General features: G+C 40.9%; 1 protein-coding gene across 7 annotated transcripts in view; it reads left to right on the top strand.

Moving 5' to 3' along the window:
* Nucleotides 1-20,563, top strand: part of LOC147576023 (uncharacterized) — a 778,516-nt gene that overhangs the window by 220,211 nt on the left and 537,742 nt on the right. For all 7 annotated transcript variants that reach the window (XM_086680162.1, XM_086680159.1, XM_086680161.1 and 4 more), the window contains one exon: nt 17,356-17,495. In XM_086680162.1, coding sequence (XP_086536288.1) covers nt 17,356-17,495 — 140 coding nt within the window. The remainder of the gene's footprint in view (nt 1-17,355; nt 17,496-20,563) is intronic.

The raw sequence follows: 20,563 nt of genomic DNA, 5'->3' as shown, positions 1-20,563 counted from the left end.
TTTATTTTTGGGACAGAGAGAGACAGAGCATGAACGGGGGAGGGGCAGAGAGAGAGGGAGACACAGAATCGGAAACAGGCTCCAGGCTCCGAGCCATCAGCCCAGAGCCTGACGCGGAATTGAACTCACGGACCGCGAGATCGTGACCTGGCTGAAGTCGGAGGCTTAACCAACTGCGCCACCCAGGCGCCCCTAAATAGAGACAAATTCTAATTTTCCAGCTGATTTGATATTTCAGCTTGTTTTTCCTGGACGTGTCCATTGCTTTTTAATGTGATATTCATGCTGTATTGAGGAAAATCATAGTATGTCCTAGATTATCTCCAAAGTTAGGAACTGGGGACATGAACCATGTGAACTACAGTCACTGTACCTACCATCCCTTAAGAGCCAAAATGAATCTTAAGGGGGCAAGGAGTGTGCAGGAAGTGGATCTCAGAGGTTGTGTTCCCTCTTTTCCCGTGTCAGCCTGCAAGTGTGAGAAAGTGTGGCCAAACAAGTCTAAAAATGGTTTTTCACTCACTGTCCTATGTTGACTTTCACAAATTCCTGAACACTGGTGATTTTCTAATATGCCATCATCTCTTATGTCTACTAGCAATTGCTTCTGATAGGTTTCTTTCTGACCCACAAGCACTTCCTGGTGAGGGCCATCCTGGCTCTCAGGCCTCCAGCCCCGATCCTCCTTTCTCTGTCCATCACCAGCGTCCTGTGCACTTCAGAGGGTAGGAGCCACAAAGCTTCCCAAGGAGCTTCTCTCGGTGTGAGAAAGTGGTCAAAACTAGTCTATAGTATCACACGTGGAGGATGCACAATTCACATAAGGACCCTGGCTTCACTGTCTAGAACTACTTGTTTGGATCAAGGAATGTTAATGAAAAGTTGGTCAGGGTTCCATTCTCTCTGCCTTTCCCACTTGCACACATGTCTACACATGCACACACATATACACATATGAACACATTGATAGAATTATTTGAAGAGGACTGTAATTGTTGGAAGCCCTAGTCTCTAGGAATGGCCACACCATCGTGGCCCTCATGGCCAGGTAGCTACAGGGTAGTCTGTCCAAATGGGGAAAGAGAAATTCGGGGAGACAAGCTTGGTGGTAGCGAACCGAGGGCTAGAAGGCAAAGTCCAGCTTCCTGTCTATAGTGAGCCTGTTAGAAATTGATGCTACAAAGTCCAGCCACAGGGAGAAAGAAGGTAAATTAAAGGACAAGTCTGAAGGTACTGCAGATGAAAGTGGGGAGCAAAGGGTCAGCATGAAACAGGCAGCTGAACTGAGGTCTTGGAAGGACCTGGTGAGGTGTAAGGGACCCAGGCACTACCCAGGAGGTCTTGGAGAACCAGACATTGCCTCGGGGAGTTTAGCACACAGCTGCCAGTGGCTCTGGAAAAGAAGAGGCATTAACAAGTATGGTAAAGGCAAGTAGGAGGGGTCACAGTTCCTTTCTGGTCTAAATCAAGTTTAGCATTCTCCCTCCCTTTGCTTTTTCCTATGGGGATTCTCTAAGCACAAAGCATTCTACTAACAATACACATTCACTTCTCAGCCTTCTGTGCTCAGTGGGACCTCCACAGCTTACAAAATTACAAAGAATTGAGAATATCCCCAAGCTTAATGGTCTGCACTGCAGTTCCAGAATGAATGCCTGGAACAACTGATCCCAAACAGTAGCCTTTCAGTCTGGAAGGAGGGGTTTTAACCAGGCAGAATGCAATGATAGCATTCTCCATCCATTTTTCAAGTTCCCAGCCAGTCAGTCCCATTTCAGAGCAAGAAGCACAATAATAAATAGTGAGCCTAAACAGGTTTACCCAGAGATCTTAATAAATAAAAGTTGGCTGCTTCAAAACATACCAGTGCAGGTTTGGAGTTTGTTATGACAGACTGTTTGTTTTCATGAAATATAAGATGTGCATTAGAGACTTGAGACTGCTGAAGCCAGCAGAGAATAACCGGGGCTTAGCAGGCAGATTTATAGAGATTCAAACCCCAGCCCTACCCTTTGTGAGCTGTGTGACTTTGGAAAAATCATTTAATCTGTTTGTTCCTCAGTGTATTGATTTGTAAAGTGGGTACAGTAATAATACTCCTATCTTAGAGTGGCTCTTAAAATGGCTCTGTCCCTCCTGTGTGAGGGACAAATCATACCTACACAGAAACCTTATTCAAAGACTCCATCCTGCTTAAGGTCTTTCCAGCCAGAGATGGGGATTTGAGTGGGCAGGCTCTAAGCATGAAGTGGACATCAGGGTTGGAATGTTCTTTTGGCCATGCGAGAAAGAGTGCTGGAGAAAAAGCACACATGTTAGCTGGTGTTCTGCATGTGCCAATGGGGCTGGAAACTTGAAAGAAGGAACAAAAGAAGTACAGATGATTCTTGGGGAGAAGAGTTTGTACGTTAGGTGATAGAGTGCCATCATCCAGGGCCCATGAGTCTGAGGTAGGAGTAAGCTGAGATAGGGGTCAGTTTTGTATGATGAGCCAGAGTGTTGGGGCACTTTGTTCATTTTTGATCACCATTAGAATTTAAGAGAGTCCTCGTGAAAATACCAGGCTGTCTCCCCTCCACTAAGAAGTTCCTCAGTCCCTTGAGTCAGAGCTCTGAAGGTAAAGCCGTGCCCTCAGGAAGCAGAAGTGGTGGGTGACATCAATCCGAGGGAGAGACCCCTCTCCTCATGTTTGAGGCAGTTACCACAAGGACAGAGATCATTCCTCTGGAGACACTCTTTAGAGGGCTGCAGTGTGGAAGTTCTGGATTGCATACACCTGAAGCCACTTATAGCTGAAAAATGGGAAGTTTCCAGTGAGCGTCTTCACCTGTGAATTACACGGTGTGCAGCCATTGCACCAGCTCTGTTACTGTCCTTCAATCTGGAATGCTCTTCAGAGCGCCACAATAAATTAAAACAAAAAAGCAACCCTTCATCCCAGTAAAACATTTCTTCCAAAATGGAAGCAGTACTGGCTGGTTAGTCAGTGCTTGAACAACAGTTTTGGGAACTGTGATTTTCCAAAGTCAATTGACTAACTTTTGTGCCAAACTGGTATTCTTCATAATTAGTCTGATTGAGCACAAGCTCACCTCCAGCTTTTAACACATGCAAAATGGTGCACTGTTATCTCTATTCCCCAGAAATGTTAACCTCCTTCATTTTCCTCATTTTCTTTCCGCATTCCACTCTCCTGGTTCTGGGGTGGTTGTTTGTTGAATTGATGGAGTCCTAACTTCTGAGAAATCCAGGTCTCCCCAAGTCCTCTCATGGACAATAAAACCAGGGTTTTCCTAGCTGTTAGGGAGTAAAAGTCACAGAAAGTTGTTGAAAAAGACCAGGAACTACCAGAAATGCCCAAAGCTCAAGGTGAGTTGCAAAAAGGCATGGATTTGGTCCCTAGAATACTTTGAGATACTTCCCTGGGTGTTCTAGGGAGCTTGGAACAGAGAGAAACTAGCTGCTGAGGGGTGGGAGGGAAGCTAAGGTAAGAGAGGAGAGAAGAAATCAGGAAGAAGCCATAGAGCAGTCTGCCCTAAGAGTAAAGTGGGCTAAATGATACACGGGAGAAGCAAAGCCATTCAGGCTTGTTTATCATGCCAAGAGTTATGGTAGAAAGATTCTGCTGATTTGGAGTTTTGGATTTAAATACTAATTCTCCTCCTCCTCCTCATGTGACTTAGCTATGAATGCAGTAGAAATAAGGATTCTCCCTTCTCTCATAGGAAAGGACTCAAAGTCATGTGACCTGGGTGAGGCAGAATGACACAGCCAGAACTGTGCCGTGGGCTCTGACTCTGAGCCAGGTGCTGCCTGCATAGCTGAATGGACTGATGATCGTATGAGGTGGCTTGCTTTCTCCTGTTGTCTGTGAAAGCGTTGGGTGCCTGAGCACCTTGCGTGTACACACAGCAGTGAAGACTTTCTTAGGCACCATTTCCTGGCCCTTGCATTAATTCAAGGGGACGTGGACATGCTTGCTCCCCATGATCTTAACTGACCATGAACCGAACTGTTTTCTGTGTCCCAGGAGTTTGGCTACTTGCTCTTCCTGTATTCAGCTTCTAACATGATTCCCTAGGCCTATATGCCAGGCTTCTCTCTGCTGTTAAGATTACACTCAGCTCTGGGATTCTCTGTCAGCCCTTGCCTAGACCTGGGGAGTGGAAACTTAGCAGATTGCCCCATAGTTTGAAGGATGGTTGAGGGTGGGTCACACTGAGCTCTCAACCCGAACACTCAAGTCAGACCACCTGCCTTGAGTTCCACCTCTGACACTCAGGGCTGTGACTAGTTTGTTTACCAATAACATGAGGATAGTAAGACTTTTCCTCATGTTGTGAAATGTGTCATTAGCACCATGCTAAGCACATGCTAAAGAGCCTGCAAATGCTAGTCTATTATTAATATTTCTTCACGACCCTCTCTTTTTTCCTGCTTAAACTAAACCACAAAAATTAAGGTCTTGTAGATGCCATATGGCCCAGGATCTATCTTTATCCTTCTGGTCAACCATGTGTTCCAAGAAAAAGATTGTCCGAGGAACATTCATGTCTGTATCTATTTGAATTTTCCCAGACAAGAGCCTGAAGGTACTTACTCCACTATAACTATTCTTCTGAGGTCAATGTAAATTTAGCCGCATTGATTCCCTGGTGATTCTGTAATTGCTGCCTGGAAGATCGATCTTGATCACATAAGCATGGTTTTGGAAGGCAAGTCCACACATAATGTGTATACTTCCTCTGTTGCTGTCTGGGATGCCTGCGGAAGCTGTTTCTCCTTCCTCTGCCAAGGGAAGGTGGCCCTGAATGCTTGTTCTTTTGGTGATGAGAATTACTGGCAGATCTCCACACACAATACTAAAAAATAACTTGGTGCTGTCCTTCCTCTCAACAGATTGCAAGAAAATAAAATTCAATAAACAAAAAAATTACAATTTTCATTATCTTGAAAGGCAATTATAAAACAAAACTAAGTGTCTTGCTCTCATTTGGCTCCAGAGGGAAATTGCAAAACAGAGGGCGAGCAGGTCTTAACTTTTTCATGCAAGATGAGAGAGATCTTTGAGAGAGGGCAGAAAAGAAAACCCACTTGAAGCGAAGCTATAGATTTAAAGGGGCAGACATTTTGTGTGAGCAGTGCTCTTGCCAAGCTGGAAAACCTACCCTTTTGCTTTTTCAGTGTGGTAGTACCCTATATATTAGGGCTTGTTTACAGCAAAGACAGAGATGTTACATTTCGTCACTCGGCATAAGTGGGGACATTTCTTGAGAGAGGAGTGTCTTTTGAAACCCAAAGGCAGCAATGTAGTGAGGCTTCAGAGTTTCTCTCTATATACCTTATTTTCTCTCACCTGCAGACCAGTTTTCTCCACTTCCAAGCCCACATAATTAAAAAAAAAAGTGACCTACATTTTTGACTTTCACATGTTGGTATTACCCAATGACACAGGGATTCAGCTCTAAACTAAAGTACTTAACGTTCTGATTGGCCCACCTTGGGCGGGTCATGTGGCCCAGTCAACTGTAGATAGGAGCAAGATTGGGGACATGATCACATTGTGCAGAACGCCTACTGGGAATTCTTTATTCTGATTTAGGGAGGGAGGGAGGGAGGTTGGGAGGATACAGTTAAAGTGGTGTCACTGAACTGGGAAGGTCTGCTGTAACCCCACCAGAGAGCCAAGACATTCAAGTAGGGGCGTTGTTCACACACTTAACATTAGATTAAGTAATTTGTAAACTCAAGATGGAGGAGGTCAAGAAATTTACAAGTATTGGCAACTCTTTATGTTGATATTTGGTTTTTGTTCTAGCATGAGAAAAATGAGCCTCAGTCAGACTTTCCAGATTTTAATGTTCAGGTCTCCAGGTCACCTGGAGAAATGACTTAGATGTAGGAGGGCATCTATGCAGGGAAGTACAATATGGTGAGGCCCAAATCAGTATAGCTATTCTTCCTCTAATTCTTGGAGTCTGCTAGTGGGAGTTTGTCCTCTTCATCTGGGTTTGCAGCTTACTGGATGATCACTCTTCACCCTCTGGGTATCAGGAACTGGAATTGAGGCATGCTGTCTTTGCTTTCTTGCCTAGGAGGTTGAGATCTTAGGATCTGATCCAAGTGCATTCTCATAAGTTCCAGAGGTAGAGTCACTACTAAGCAGCTAGCCTTGCTCCCTTTCCTCAGGGCTCATCTTGGACTTTTTAATTTTCATTATTCAAAGATGCTTCCCAAATAAAAGGGACTCCTGAATCAATGAAGCCCTTCTTGAGACTGACTGCCCTTGCAGGCACTGCCGAAGAGAAACAACAGCTTTTAGAGTTCCTTCACTCCTCACCTAATAGTCTCACCCTGTAATCCTGTGAAAGGTTTCCTTAAGGGAAGAAGGCAAGGGCTGACCAGCTTTCATATCAAGCTCTGCATATAGTGGCTGATGTTCAGGAGAGCAGGAACCAAGAGGAAAGTGAAGAATAGGAAGAAGGGTAGGCTTTAAAATCATCTAACAACTCTCAAATCTCCCGCTGTTTATCAGAATATAACTTGAGCAAATCATGTAGAATTACATAAAAGTTACCAGCAAGATTATATTGAATCCTTTAAATTTTGGCTTAAGTTATTTTTCCTTTAAAGGAACTTGAAATCTATGTACAGAAGAATGCACAAGGCATGAGTGTGGAGCTAGATTTTTTTTTTAATATTTTGGATTAATTAGAGTGAAGGGCTGAATTGATAAAAAAAAATTAAGGTCAGTTAATTTTCATAAATTAAAGCTCCTGTTCCTCTCTCAGTCACTTCCCCTCCAAAAGTAATCACTATCTTGACTTGTAACGCCATTGGAAAATTTTGTTGCTGAAATGTATGTAGTATGTCTCCTCTTATTTGGCTTCTTTTGCTCAAAACTGTCCAGAGATTCTCCATGTTCACATGTTTGGTGTGTGAAGTTTATTTTCAATTCCATGGAAGACTGCATTATACAAATATGACACAATATATTTATGCATTCAAATGTTGATTATTTGCATTGTTGCCGTTATGAGATTATTATAAACATTACTGTCACAAATGTTGTTGCAAATATCTTTCTTAGAAAAATATGGAACACACTGAGAATTGCAGTGTCAGAGTATATGTGTAAGATGAACTTTGATAAATACAGCCAGTGTACTTATGTGGTCTTACCAACATAAACTGCCAACAGAAAACTAGGAAAGTTTCTAACTCCCAGATTTCCCCAACAAGTGTTATATTTAGTATTTTTTAAATTGTCAATTGTGGGGGTGCCTGGGTGGCTCAGTCGGTTGAGCATCCGACTTCGGCTCAGGTCATGATCTCACAGTTTGTGAGTTTGAGCCCCACATCGGGCTCTGTGCCAACAGCTCAGAGCCTGGAGCCTGTTTCAGATTCTGTATCTCCCCTCTCTGACCCTCCCCCGTCCCCCGTTCATGCTCTCTCTCTGTCTCAAAAAAATAAATAATGGTTAAAAAAATTTTTAATTGTCAATTGTGGCATTTTATATGGCTTTTAAAAATTTGCATATCTCTGATGATCGATGAGCTAGAACTTTTTGAAATGCTTACTGGACATTTGGATTTTAATTGTGATATGCCATTTCAGGTATTTGCCAAGTTTTCTTTGGGTTCTTCTTGTTTTGGTCATTTCTCTGCACATAAATATTTTGTCAGCTATGGACTTTCTAAATATCTTCTCTCATGCTGTGATTTGGCTTCTGACTCTCTTAATGGTGCCCATTGATGAATATAATGCTTAATTTTAATGTAGTCCAATTTATCAATCTTTTATTTATATTTTTTAATTGTTTTGTATCCTTTTAAAGAAATCTTTCTTATGTCAAATTCATGAAAGTATTTTCTTTACTGCTTGATCTTTTATGTTTGGATCTATAATTGACGTGTAATTAGTTTTTGCATATGATGTGAATTAGGGATAAAGATTTTTATATGATAGGAAAAAAGATTTTTATATTGATAGGAAATATCATTTCTTCGTTCCATTTGTCCATTGTCATGAATCAAATGATCATCTGACCATCTATGTGTGAATCTCTTTCTGACATTTTATTCTATTTTCTTTTCGATACCAATACCATACTATGTTAAGCTTAATAGAATGACAAAAATCTTGATATCCAAGAGTATATTTTCTCTAATTTTGTTCTTCTTTCTTAATTTCCAGAAATAGAGGGACTCCAGTTTTTTCTTGTGAGTGTCCAGTTTAATTCCGCTGTGCTCAGAGAACATACTATTAATTACTTAAAATTTTTTGAATTTATGATCCAGCATCAGTCAATATTAGTAAATATTCATTCTTGAATATTTATTCATGTGCTGCTTTTTACAGTGTGGTGTGCATATCAATTAGGTCAAGTTCAAAAGAATTTTCTGTATTTTTTTCTATAGGCTTTTTAATATTTTGTCATCTTATTATATCACTTTCTGAGGGGGATGTGTTTACATTCTCCACAATAATTGAAGATTTGGTTATTGTTCCTTTTATTATAGTTAATTTGTGCTTTAAGTAATTGGATCCTATATTGTTAGGCACACACAGATTTGGAATTGAAAAATGACCTTTGTGAATTTGATCTTTTTATCATTACAAAACTGACTTAAGGGGCGCCTGGGTGGCACAGTCGGTTAAGCGTCCGACTTCAGCCAGGTCACGATCTCGCGGTCCGTGAGTTCGAGCCCCGCGTCAGGCTCTGGGCTGATAGCTCAGAGCCTGGAGCCCGTTTCCGATTCTGTGTCTCCCTCTCTCTCTGCCTCTCCCCCGTTCATGCTCTGTCTCTCTCTGTCCCAAAAATAAATAAACGTTGAAAAAAAAATTAAAAAAAAAAAAAACTGACTTAAAAAAAAAACTTTTTAAATGTTTATTTATTATTGAGAGACAGAGACAAAGCCTGAGCAAGGGAGGGGCAGAGAGAGGAGGAGACACAGAATCTGAAGCAGGCTTCAGGCTCTGAGCTGTCAGCACAGAGCCCGACGTGGAGCTCAAACTCTTGAGCCACTAGATCATGACCTGAGCCGAAGTCCAACGCTTAACCGACTCAGCCACCCAGGTGCCCCCCCCCGTTTTTTTTTTTTGAGAGCGAGAGAGAGAGAGCAAGAGCAGGAGAGTGGCAGGGGGACAGGGAGAGAGAGAATCTCAAGTAGTCTCCATAATCAGGGCAGAGCCTGACACATAGCTTGATCTTACAACTGTGAGAAAATGACTTGAGTTGAAATCAAGAGTCAGATGCTGAACCGACTGAGCCACCCAGGTGCCCCAAAACTGACTTCTCTTTAACTCTAGGAATGCTTTTTTATATATCAAATTTTATGAAATTAATATAGTTATATGTTATGTTTTGGTTTTTGCATTTATATATTTTTAACCATTTACTCCTTTTTGTTCCAATTTTTACAATTTATCTTTTAAGACAGTTTTTAATCATCTTACCATTTTTTCTTTTAATTAAAATGCTTAGTTCACTTAAATTAATTCATGATATATTAGGTTTTAAATCTATCAGTTTAATATGTACTTTCAATTTGTTACAGCTAGTCTAATTTCCTTTTATTACTCTTTTCTGGTATTTAGTAATCAAGTTCTTTTTGTGGTATGTCTCTTCCTTTAGCTATTCTTTTGTTAAACAAGCATTTATTATCTCGTTAGTAGTTAGAAGGTAAAATACTTTTGATTTACTCGAGCCTAATCAAAATTAGTTTCAGGGTGCCTGGGTGGCTCAGTCAGTTAAGTGTCTGACTTTGGCTCAGGTCATGATCTCACAGCTCATGGGTTCAAGCCCCACATTGGGCTCTGCACTGATAGCACAGAGCCTGCTTCTGATTCTCTGTCTCCCTCCCTCTTTGCCCCTCCCCCACACGTTCTCTTTCTCTCTCTCTCTCTCTCTCTCAAAAATAAATATTTAAAATAGAAGTTTCTTTTTACCACATCCCAATAATGGAAGTTTGATAAAACATTTTTATTTCATTTATAGCCCCCACCAGTCTGTGTTATTGTTGTCATATTTATTAGTTGTGAATATCATTTAAAACCTCTAAAATATTGTTACTGTCATTTTATAATAATATTCATTTAGCAGTACTAACATATAAAACCATTTATTGTTCATCATTTCCTTCTGTATTTCCATGGATTTGTCCAGGATTATTTTACTTCTTCCCCAGTAGTTTTTGTATGGTAGTTTGTTAGAAATTAATTCTCTCTCTTTCTCCCTATAAATACCTTTACTTCACTTTCTGTTTAAAGCGATGTTCTCCCTGTGCATAGAATCCTAGTTTGGCAGTTGAATTCCTTCACCCCTTCATGGTTATCTTTCCACTGTCTTCTGGCTGCTGTCACTTCTTTTGAGAAGTCAGACATAGTCTTACTTTTTCTTTTCAACTTATTGTGTTTTTTGAATTTTTAAATGTTTTCCATCCTCAGTTTTTTAAAGTTTATTTTGAGTGAGAGAGAATGAGCAGGGGAGAGACCTGGAGAGAGGGGGAGAGAGAATCCCAAGCAGACCCTGTGCTGTCAGCACAGAGCCAACCATGGGGCTTGAACTCATGAACCATGCTCTATCTTCAAGTTTTTGGACCACTGCACTGAACATTTGGTACACACTTTTCTAGTCTCTAAGCAGGCAGAGTAAAATTAGGGGCTAAGCTAAACAGGTGTGAGAACTAAACAGTGTTCTTAAGAAATGATGTTGCTGAGCCTAACATATAGGATCTTAGAAACCTTGGGAAGTGTTTTGTTGTTACAAGGTGGTACAGGAGCCTTGGAATGTTTATGTGTGCTCTAGAGAGTTCAGACATACTGGGAAGTGGTACTGTAACTAAAGGATCCTTAAATATCAAAACAAGGATCACCTCTTCAGGGGTATGCATGACTTGTCAATGGAAGACATCATCAGGGATACCGTGGTGTGCATTATAGAATAAATATCTCCCCTACACTCCCCCACCCTAAATTACAATGTAGATACTACTCCAGAAGCAGGTAGTAGAGATCTCAAATTGAGATTAATATTCTATCACCCCAGCGCGCGCGCGCACACACACACACACACACACACACACACACACACACACACAGTAAAGAGAACAATTTTGGGGGGAAATGTTCGGTAAATATAAATTGTTGTCTTCATTGTTTAGAAAAAGAAATTTTTCCACATAGATGAATATAAGCTACAAATGTATCGATGTAAATATGTGTCCACATGTGTATACACACACACATATATATTTCCCAACATATATTTATATGTGTATTTTCCCCTAAAGTTATTCTCCCCACAGTTTTAAGTTTCTGCCAACAAAACTAATTAGAACTAGGCAATTCTAAACTGTCCCTTCTATTAAGAGGAAAGAATGTTCAAACCACAAAAACAAAACGATGGTATGGTTTATAAATGGTGTTATATTGTTCTCTTAAGAGTAAAGAGAGTAACAGTAAAGAGCTGATAGGCTGTCAAAGGACAGTCTCAAGGACAAAGTACAGGCTCTCTCAAATTCATGTCCTAGGTAGACTCTAGCAAGGACTTTCTTGCTCTTTGGCTGGCTGTCCCAATAACCCTTAGTAAGTCCTTATTCAACTAGGTGCCTTTCGTTAGATATTCCTGTACTCACTTATGTGTTTATTTAGTGAATATTTTCTCTTCCTTTCTTACCCTTTTCTCTATTGATGACTTTGAGGCCTTTGTGCATTTTCTCCTCCAGTTCCATTGTCCACCCGTCATCACCCTTGTCTGAAGTCCAGATGCTCACCTGTGTAGACTGCACCAGTGTTTTTTAAATGGTTAACACCAGGTGAGCCAGAGATGAGCTTCCCCTTCCTTTTCAGCCTCTCAAACTGCAGATCAGTGAGCAAAATAAATGTAGTGATTATAAGCTACTCAATTTTGGAGTGATTTGCCAATCCCTATTAGATAACTAGAACATTCATCTACTTGCTACTATTAGTATTTTGTACCCTGACTTTCTACATCCTCATCTTTTAACCTGTGGTAAGGAAGGAGAATATATCCTGGTGCAGATCCTGAAGTATCGAGCCACATAAGACTCCATACTAATAATCCTAGGGAACCCAGCCCTGGTTTGCCCAGAGGCGGATGTGAAGACAAAGCTGGAACAAAAGCTATTGCCCAGGGAGCCAGGACCAAGGGGATCCAGGCTTGAGGACCATGGCAAGGTGAGCAGTTCAGAGCTAGGATGATTTGTAGGTTTTGCATTCCATGTATTCAGTGCATGCATAAAGTTGGAAATGGCTGCCTACAGGAGTTGGGCAGGGCTAGCCAGGAGGCACAGCAGGTGTGTAAAGAGTGACATGTTGACGTTATTATGTTTGTACTGACCTGGAGGCAGGGCCCAGTTCTGAAGCAAATTCTTCTGCATAATTTCCCTACATTGACCTACATTTGTGCTCCAACAGCTGCTTAAAAAGCTGCCAGTCTCTCAAATAAATGATGTTGTTAACGGGGATTGCAGCCATTTAGACTCCTCAGTGAAACTGAAGTTGTGCCTTTAAAAGCAATGTACATTCCCTCTGACAGCTGACTTGTTTAAAATCTTAATCATAGTTCTTTACGATGGACAGCAAATGGTGCATGTGACCTGTTGGCTGGTATTAACCTTGTATTTCATTTCATCATAATAAAATACTCTCCTGGACACTGTTGGCAAATGAAAGGCAGCCACAATGCTTATCAGCCACTGTAAATGAATCATGACTAAAAACAACAAGTATGAACACAATAAAATATTCTATAGAATTAAATTGTGGGAAAAGAGTTCATCTTTCTTTGACAATTTTATACTGCCTGCAAGCACATGGCCCCTTAACTGCCTTATATGTTTAGGAGCAATGACTGAAGTGTCATTCAACAAACTGATGTCTTAAGCGATAACTCCAAAAATATATAAAAATAGAGAAGAACACCAGAAAGTTAATGATCCTTGTAATTTGACAGTAAGGCACAGTGTTGTGTTCCAACTTTCCATTGAGATCTTTGTCCCCTAGATAGAAATTTGACTGTATTTGAAATGATGGGCAATGGGCAACATGAACCATTGTTAACGAGTGTGCCCTCTATGCCACTCATATTCAGCCAACAGTGAGGGATGAGCAAGAAGAAAAAGAGGGAGAGGAAACTAAGAAGAAAATGGGAAGGGAGACTAAGAGGAACAGAGAGGGCAACTGGATCCTTTCCTATCAAGGGGTGTAGTGTAGTAGAATGAAAAATGGTATGAGTTCTTTTTATTCAGGGAGTCATGTGTTTGAATATGGTCTTACTTTTTACCAGCTTAGTAACCTTGGGCAAGTCACTTTAGCCGTGTGATTTCTGTACCTGCAGAATGGGGTTGATGACATCTTGTATGGTTGACGTGAGATGAACAGACAGAGCAGGGCCTGACCTCAAATGTGAGCTGAATAAATGTTGGCTCCCTTCCCCTGTTTCCCAATGTGTGTTTTCTCTCAACTTCTCACTTGAGAGAAGAAAAACAAACCAGCCAAGGTGCCTAGTGTTTAGAGCAAAGGTTCTGAAGTGAAGATACTGCCCAGATCTCTTTAGTAGCACAGTCTTCCCTATGGAGAAAGTTCCTTCCGAGAAGACTCTGGGGACGTCTCTGGAAGGGAAGGTGGATCATCAGGACAGCCAGCCTAATCCAATATTTGACCTGTGAAATTGGGTTGGCTTTCTTTCTCAAACAGTTGAGGGATTTGCCTAACTTCTGTTTCACACTGGGCCATGTCAGTGCAGCTTAAGAGTGTAGACAGATGTTTTGCTTGCATGTATTAATAGAGTTTCTCAGGGTCACAGTCCAATATTGAAAGACAATTCACTAGGAACTAGAATTTTTAATCAGCTGATTCTCGGACTGCTTCTCTTTGATTGCAAACTCTGGATATCAGGGTGCTAACAGGCTTTTCTGAGGGGGACATTCGGTCTTCTCTTCAAGAGTGGAGGCTCTATTTCATCTTGAAGCCTGGAGGAGTTGTAGGATTGCACATCTCATGGAGAGTAAAATGCCACCATGAGTGATATACTTGGCTTGGAGTTAAAGAAGGCTCACTATGCTCACATGATCCCAAGGTCCTAATCTGGAGTCCCCAAATCTGGTACAGCATGCCATAGCCCACATTCATAACTCTCTCATTTAGCTCTCTCCCCAGCCAGGCTGTGAGCTTTGTAAGGGCCAAGCCTCTGATTGGTTCTCTGTACTTGTTCTCTTCCTAGGGTGTTTGTGAGTTTATCAAATAAATTCCAAAAGGAAATAACATTAAAATGCCATTTTGCTGAATAAATGCTGGTCTTCTGATTTTTGCAAAGAGCTATTACCTGCCTAGATTAGATTTGCCAGTAAGACAAGAGTGGTTTGTGTCAGAGAGAAGTGGATTGTCTTCAACTTTGGAAAGAAAGAGGATGAGGGCCAAGGAGCTCATTTTATTGAGCATCTCTTATATGCCAGTTTGGACCTTCAATGAGCTATTTCATTAAATCCTCACAATAGTACTAGGGCATATATATTTGGAAATAGAGATTAGATGAAATATAGAGACAAAAAGACAGGTAAAAATGAATTTGTGCCTTGAGTCTCCCAAACATGATAGTTCAGGGAATAGAGATTAGATGAAATAGAGATTAGATGAAGTATAGAGACAAAAAGACAGGTAAAAATGAATTTGTGCCTTGAGTCTCCCGAACATGATAGTTCATTCAAAATGGCCTGATACTACACAGAGCATGTATACAGTAAGCCTGACATGCACATACCTCACATCCCACATGCGACTTCAGTCTTTGCCAGGAGAGAGATTTGCTCACTTCTTTTAGAAATGAAGAATTGGGGCTGGTTCCTGAAGGTGCCTAGTGCTCATACCCTGGTTATTCATGGGCTTAAGGCCAGTTCCCCACCCCCCATCATGCCCTCCTGCCTCTTTACAGCTTAACGGAGAAGGTGGGGGTCAGATTGAAAAAGAACAACATGTACTTTGTCTCCGTTGTGTGAATAGTGACCAAACCTTCTAAGAGAGTGAGAAAAAGACCGCAATCCCTTTTCCAGGAGCTGAGGGATACAGTACTATGCATTAGGCATGAAATGCTACAGGCAACATCAGTCCTTTCCTTTGCTTCCCTAGGTACATATTTTTCAAAGACCAGCAATCCTGAAAATAGGTTGTGTTGATGAATACTTTAGTAAGAAAAAAAATCTCAGACACAGTATTGGCCAGTTGTAGCCAGCGGCTTTTAATGCCATGCCTGCTTTTCCACTGGTGTGATGCTCAGCACTGGGCACAATCCATCGATGTCATTGTAAGGCAACTAAACAGAAAGAAAGAGAGTTGGCTTTGCAATTAGATGGTGCAAGGCTCATCTAGTGGCTTAAACACTGACTGACTCTGGGACCTCAGGCAAAGTTCTTCTATAAAATGAGCAAATGTCAGCTACTCCACAGAAGAGCTGGGAAGATGAAATGGAATAATTTGTGTTAAATGGCTCGAGCAGTATGTGGCTAGGTAATTTGTTGTTTTCCTCGTGTTTCTTTTTTTTGTTGGCCTTTCAAGTTGACTGGATTGATAGACCAGCGCTGTTCAAATGGTGAGCTTGTGTTAGAATGCCAAAGATATCTGGGGAAAAAAAAAAGAGGAAGAATTCATACCCCACAACATATGACATGGAATGGGAGGTGAGCGATGTGCCTGGATGTTGCTGCCTTCCATACACTGAGTGGATTCAGTAACTAACTTTAATGAAAGGAAAAAGGTTTTCTTCTCTCTTTTTACCCAGAATAAAAAATCAGGAGGCTCTGTTTTCAAGGAATGAAAGAGAGGATGTCCGGTGGAAATAGAGAAGAGATTAGAAAAAGAGATAAAAATACAGAGAAAATTGAATTTGTGTTCCGAGTGTCCTGGATGTGATAGTTGCTCATTCAGAAGGGCCTGGTACTTCAGAGATCATGTTGCATAGGGTGGGCCTGATACACAGGCCTGATTTCAACCTTGCCCACTGGAGGCCAAGAATCCCATACCCAAGTGTCCTTACCAGGCTCTCCCTTCCTTCTCTGGGAATCTGAGGACATCTGCCTAAAAGCACAGATGCTGTCTCCTGCTGCTTTATCACTACCTGAAGTCACAGGATAGCGGTAGCCATAGCAACACCTTCAGTATTGCTAACCTGGCACTATAAACTCTCAGGTAGGAAACAGGAGACAGATGTATTGAACCAAAAGAAATCTAAGGGGAAAAAAATGATTTCAAACGTACCACTCCCCTCCCCTCAACTCCAGACCTTAGTAGATTGTAAATCAGCAGCAACGAGGAAAGGGGAGGGAACAGTGCTTATTAAACCTCTCGTGTACCAGATACTCTGCTAGGGGCTTGCCTAGTTTTTTAATGTAATTCTGAAAATAATCCAGTGAGGAAGGTATAATTACTAACCTCCATTACTTATACACAAGCCAGAAGTAACAAGCTTGTTAGGTAAGTTGTCCAAGGGCACAAATTTGGTTAAGGAACAAAAATGGAATTTATACCAGCTCCATCAGATTCTGTCTGTACTGTAAGTTTGGTCTCCAGTTTATGAACATTTCCCCTATGATGTTTACTCTTACCAACTGCCATTCTTCCACTGTCTGGTGGAATTCTCCTTCTGTGAACCTTGGTCCCTGTCTGCTCCTCCCTTAGGACCTAGTCTAGAAAGCTCAAGTGTCATGGCCGTACTTGTCCCATGACTGAGAAGGAATAGAAGACCACTACTTTGTCCTGCGATGAATATCTCAGGATGTCTCTATCCACCAAACAAGATCATTATATATGAAGAAAGGAAACAGAGACTCATGAGGTTAAGATACTAGTTGAAAGCCAAAATGCCAGAGTTAAAATTAGTGCTTATCAACTTTTGGCTTAAATTTGGTAAGGGCCCACAGCACTACTGGGAAGTGAGAAAGACCACAAGAAACAAAAAACGGACATGTGCATTGGTTCACCTTCACCTCTTCCTCTTTCTTACCACAACAGTAGATTTCAGTATCTGCAGACCTCTAGAATAAAATTGTTCTATGCAGTGGGGCTATAGGACATTTTGATCTTCCTTTTTGTGTTATTCTGAATTTCCTTAAGATTTTATAATTATAGATACAACTTGTATTTTAAAATAACAAAATACTGAATTTCTGTTAAAAATACAGCATGAAAACACACACACACAGTGAAATGTTCAGATGAGACACATGATTGGTATCAGTTTAAATAGACAGCAGAAAGGACTTGACTGGTATTGTAATGAGTTGGTACCGAGCTTTTTGTTAACATTGGCCCCATGGATGTTATTTCAGTGTGATTTAGTTGCAGGACCTGGAGAGATGAAGGCTGATTCTGGAACTTGGCACATTCAGAATCTTTACCTGTGGGACCCTGTATGGGGCACTTGTATTCATCACTTCAGAAACCCCTGTCCAAGTACAGAACAAAGCCCAGGACTGAAGGTACTTCTTGTTTGTGGGGCCATTGGTGCTTCAGTTGGGAGAACGTTTGCGATATGTAGGTAACAATATCGAACTTCAGTAAAAAGAAAAAAAAATACACTCAGTGTACACGGTCTCCATTCACCCTGACTATGCTGCTGTGTTCTCTCAAATTTCAAAATGTTAAGCACTGTCTTTCCGTCAGCAGGAAACAGGGGAATATCACACCAGTGATGCTTTGTCTATCCCTTAGCCATCCTGCTTAAGAAAATGCTACTGAACAACAAATAGGCAAAGTGAAAAATCCATCATGAAAAGCAATGAGGGAGTATGGTCAATTATACTATTATGCTTAGTATTTGATCAGTTCTTAGTATTCAGTTATGCTTATTATCAGTTGTTTCTAACCTCGAAATTCTAACTCTTCAGTGTTTCACCTTTTACCTGTCCATGCTCTGTATTAATCTGTGTCATTTTTACCCTACCCTGTGATACTGGGAATGACTTTATTTAATAATTAAAGTCAGAAGCATCGTTGTAAAGAAGAAATATTGAATCCCACATTTGCCTTCATTGACTCTGTGGACCTGATCATGATCTGTCTCGATTCTGGAGCCCTGACTCCTTCCTCATGCCAGCAGAGCCCCACAGCACTTTTGATAAAATGTTTGCAAATAGCATTGGCCCCATAGGACTGCAGTCTAGAGACTGCAATGCTGAGCTCACCTTTCCTAAATCATTTGCTCCTCTTTGTACCCATCATGTCTCCTGCTACATATGAAGATGGGCATACCCTTTAGTAAAAGCCCCTGCACTTTAAAGTCTGTGGAATGAAAGACTATTAAAGGAGAGTTTAGAGGGAACTCTTCAGGGGTCAGAGCTCCACAGCCAGAGTTTAGTCCCAGTGGTAAAACAGGACAGCAGTGAAAGAGAGGTACAGATTAGGAGTCACAGAAAAATCAGCTGCTTGGGGAGGTCTCACACAGTGGGGACTTTGGGGGCAGCACACAGACAACAATTGGTGTATATACATCCATGGCTGATCCCCAAAATATTCTGCAGAAAATATTCTGTTTAGCCCCCAGGCAGAATGAAATCTGAATATAGACATGTATCCTTTAAGGGACACATATGCAAGTTATAGATTTTTTGCATCTCAACTTCTAATTATTGTAGCCTGTGAAAATGGATTTGGGATCTTTGAATATTTTTGCTTTACTAGGAAACACATGCTAAATTTTGATAGTAGAGGGTGAAAGAGAGTGATTGCAGGGGAAAGAAAGGAGTTTTACCTCCTGGTTCCAGGATACAACTTGGGCAGACTGCTATAGAATGCATGGCTTTTCCAAGTCTGGCTCCTATTGCTCATGGGATGTCCCCCGTTGTGGGTAGTTTCTCCAGCAACTGAGTCCTGCAGTGTATAGCAGACAGCAACACTTGAACTCCCTCTCAAGCTCTCCTCAAGTAGTTATGTAGAAGATGCCTCTAATGCGACACCTCCCTGTGAACAGTTTTCTGAAAAGGTTTGGAGGGTAGAATTCCAGAAAGTTCTTTATATGTCACCATGGGACTTGTCTGCCCTTCAGTGAGCTGTGGCTGTGCCTCCTCAACAGAAGAGAATTAAGATACTTTTTTTCTCTACCGTCTCCTCTTTTAAGACAAAAACTCAGATACTTGAGGTCAGCCTTATTATTTAATTGAAATTTAAATGAATGGAAATATATCAAAAATTAATTCAATTTTTCTGTATGGGATCAAGACATGGCATTTGCTTTTGAGAAAAAAAAAACTACAGAAGTGTGTAAGAGAATAGAATCATAGAACATCTGAGCTAGAAAGAGATCATTTATTTCAATGATTTCATTTTGTAATCCGGAACTAGAATAAAGTGACTTTTACAAGGATGAAATGAGGTCAAGGCCTCTAAACTCATTGTATGCTCTTTGGGAAAGTTATTTAAATTCCCCAGGTATTTCTAAAATGCAGCCAAGAATCAGAACCATAGGTCTAGATGGAAAAGGCAAACCAGTCAAAGATGTAGGAAAGGTGTGTGTTCAAAAGATTTCTGTGTATGTCGTTTCCTTCAGATCCAGTCCACTTAGTTCTGACTTCTCTATGTGGTCCATCTTCCCTAGCCCTCACTGATCAGGAGCTATCCTCTAGGAAGCAGATTCTAGTGATGGTAAAAATTGTAGTCTTTGATGCCTACCTTCTTCTTAAAATCACTGGAACTGCAACCTCCACCCCCCTTCTCATAATCTGTAGGCTCCCATGGTCACATCATTGGCTTCTGAGCAGCAATGACACCTATGCCTCACCTTCACTGTGGTTAGCCCCTTCTTGTCTTCGGTTGCACCAGGGCTCACAGTAGAGTCTCTGATTGTTTCATTGATGTCCTATTCGTGGCCATACCACTGGCTTCTCTTCTGGTCTCCTGGCTCAGGTGCATTGGTATTTTCCTAGCAGGTCTTGGTTCTACTCCAGCAGTCCCCACACTGAACTGGGGAATAGGTGCTTCTATGTCTGGTGTTAAGTTTCTTCATTTGGAAATTAATTCCAAAGCTTCTAAAACACAGCTGCTTATTTCAGTCTATGCCCTATATGTCAGTAGTGTGGATTTTTTTTTTAAATTTAAACTTTAGTTAAATTTAAAAGGTACTTTCAGATTGCCATATTTTACTAGGCCAAGTCAAGATACAGAGAAAGAAACACTATTTAGTATTATCATCTTTTCCTAAAAGATGTTTGATCTCCAGAATATAGAAAGGGTGTGATGTTTAAATGAAGATTATTTCTTTACATTTCATAAAATGTATTTTATTAAAAGTAACAACACAATACTTTTTTCCTCATTTTTATGCAAATCTTCACAAATGAACTCTGATCCATGAAGAAGGGTTTGGGAGACAGTGCTGTACATTTCTAGGAATGCATAAGGCATTTGGTTGGAAGAGGATATAGCAATTTTACGTATGCCTACACTGTGGCACTTCATAATTCACTCTCCTGATTCCTAACCAAAGATCGTCAGTTTAGCTGGGGACCTTCCATGAGCAAGAGTATTCCATATACTCCCCTCAGTGTTAAAG

Source organism: Puma concolor, chromosome D2 (assembly GCF_028749965.1).
Source record: "Puma concolor isolate L17-30 chromosome D2, mPumCon1.1.hap2, whole genome shotgun sequence".
Taxonomy (NCBI): domain Eukaryota; kingdom Metazoa; phylum Chordata; class Mammalia; order Carnivora; family Felidae; genus Puma; species Puma concolor.
This window is presented reverse-complemented; position numbering and strand designations above follow the sequence as displayed.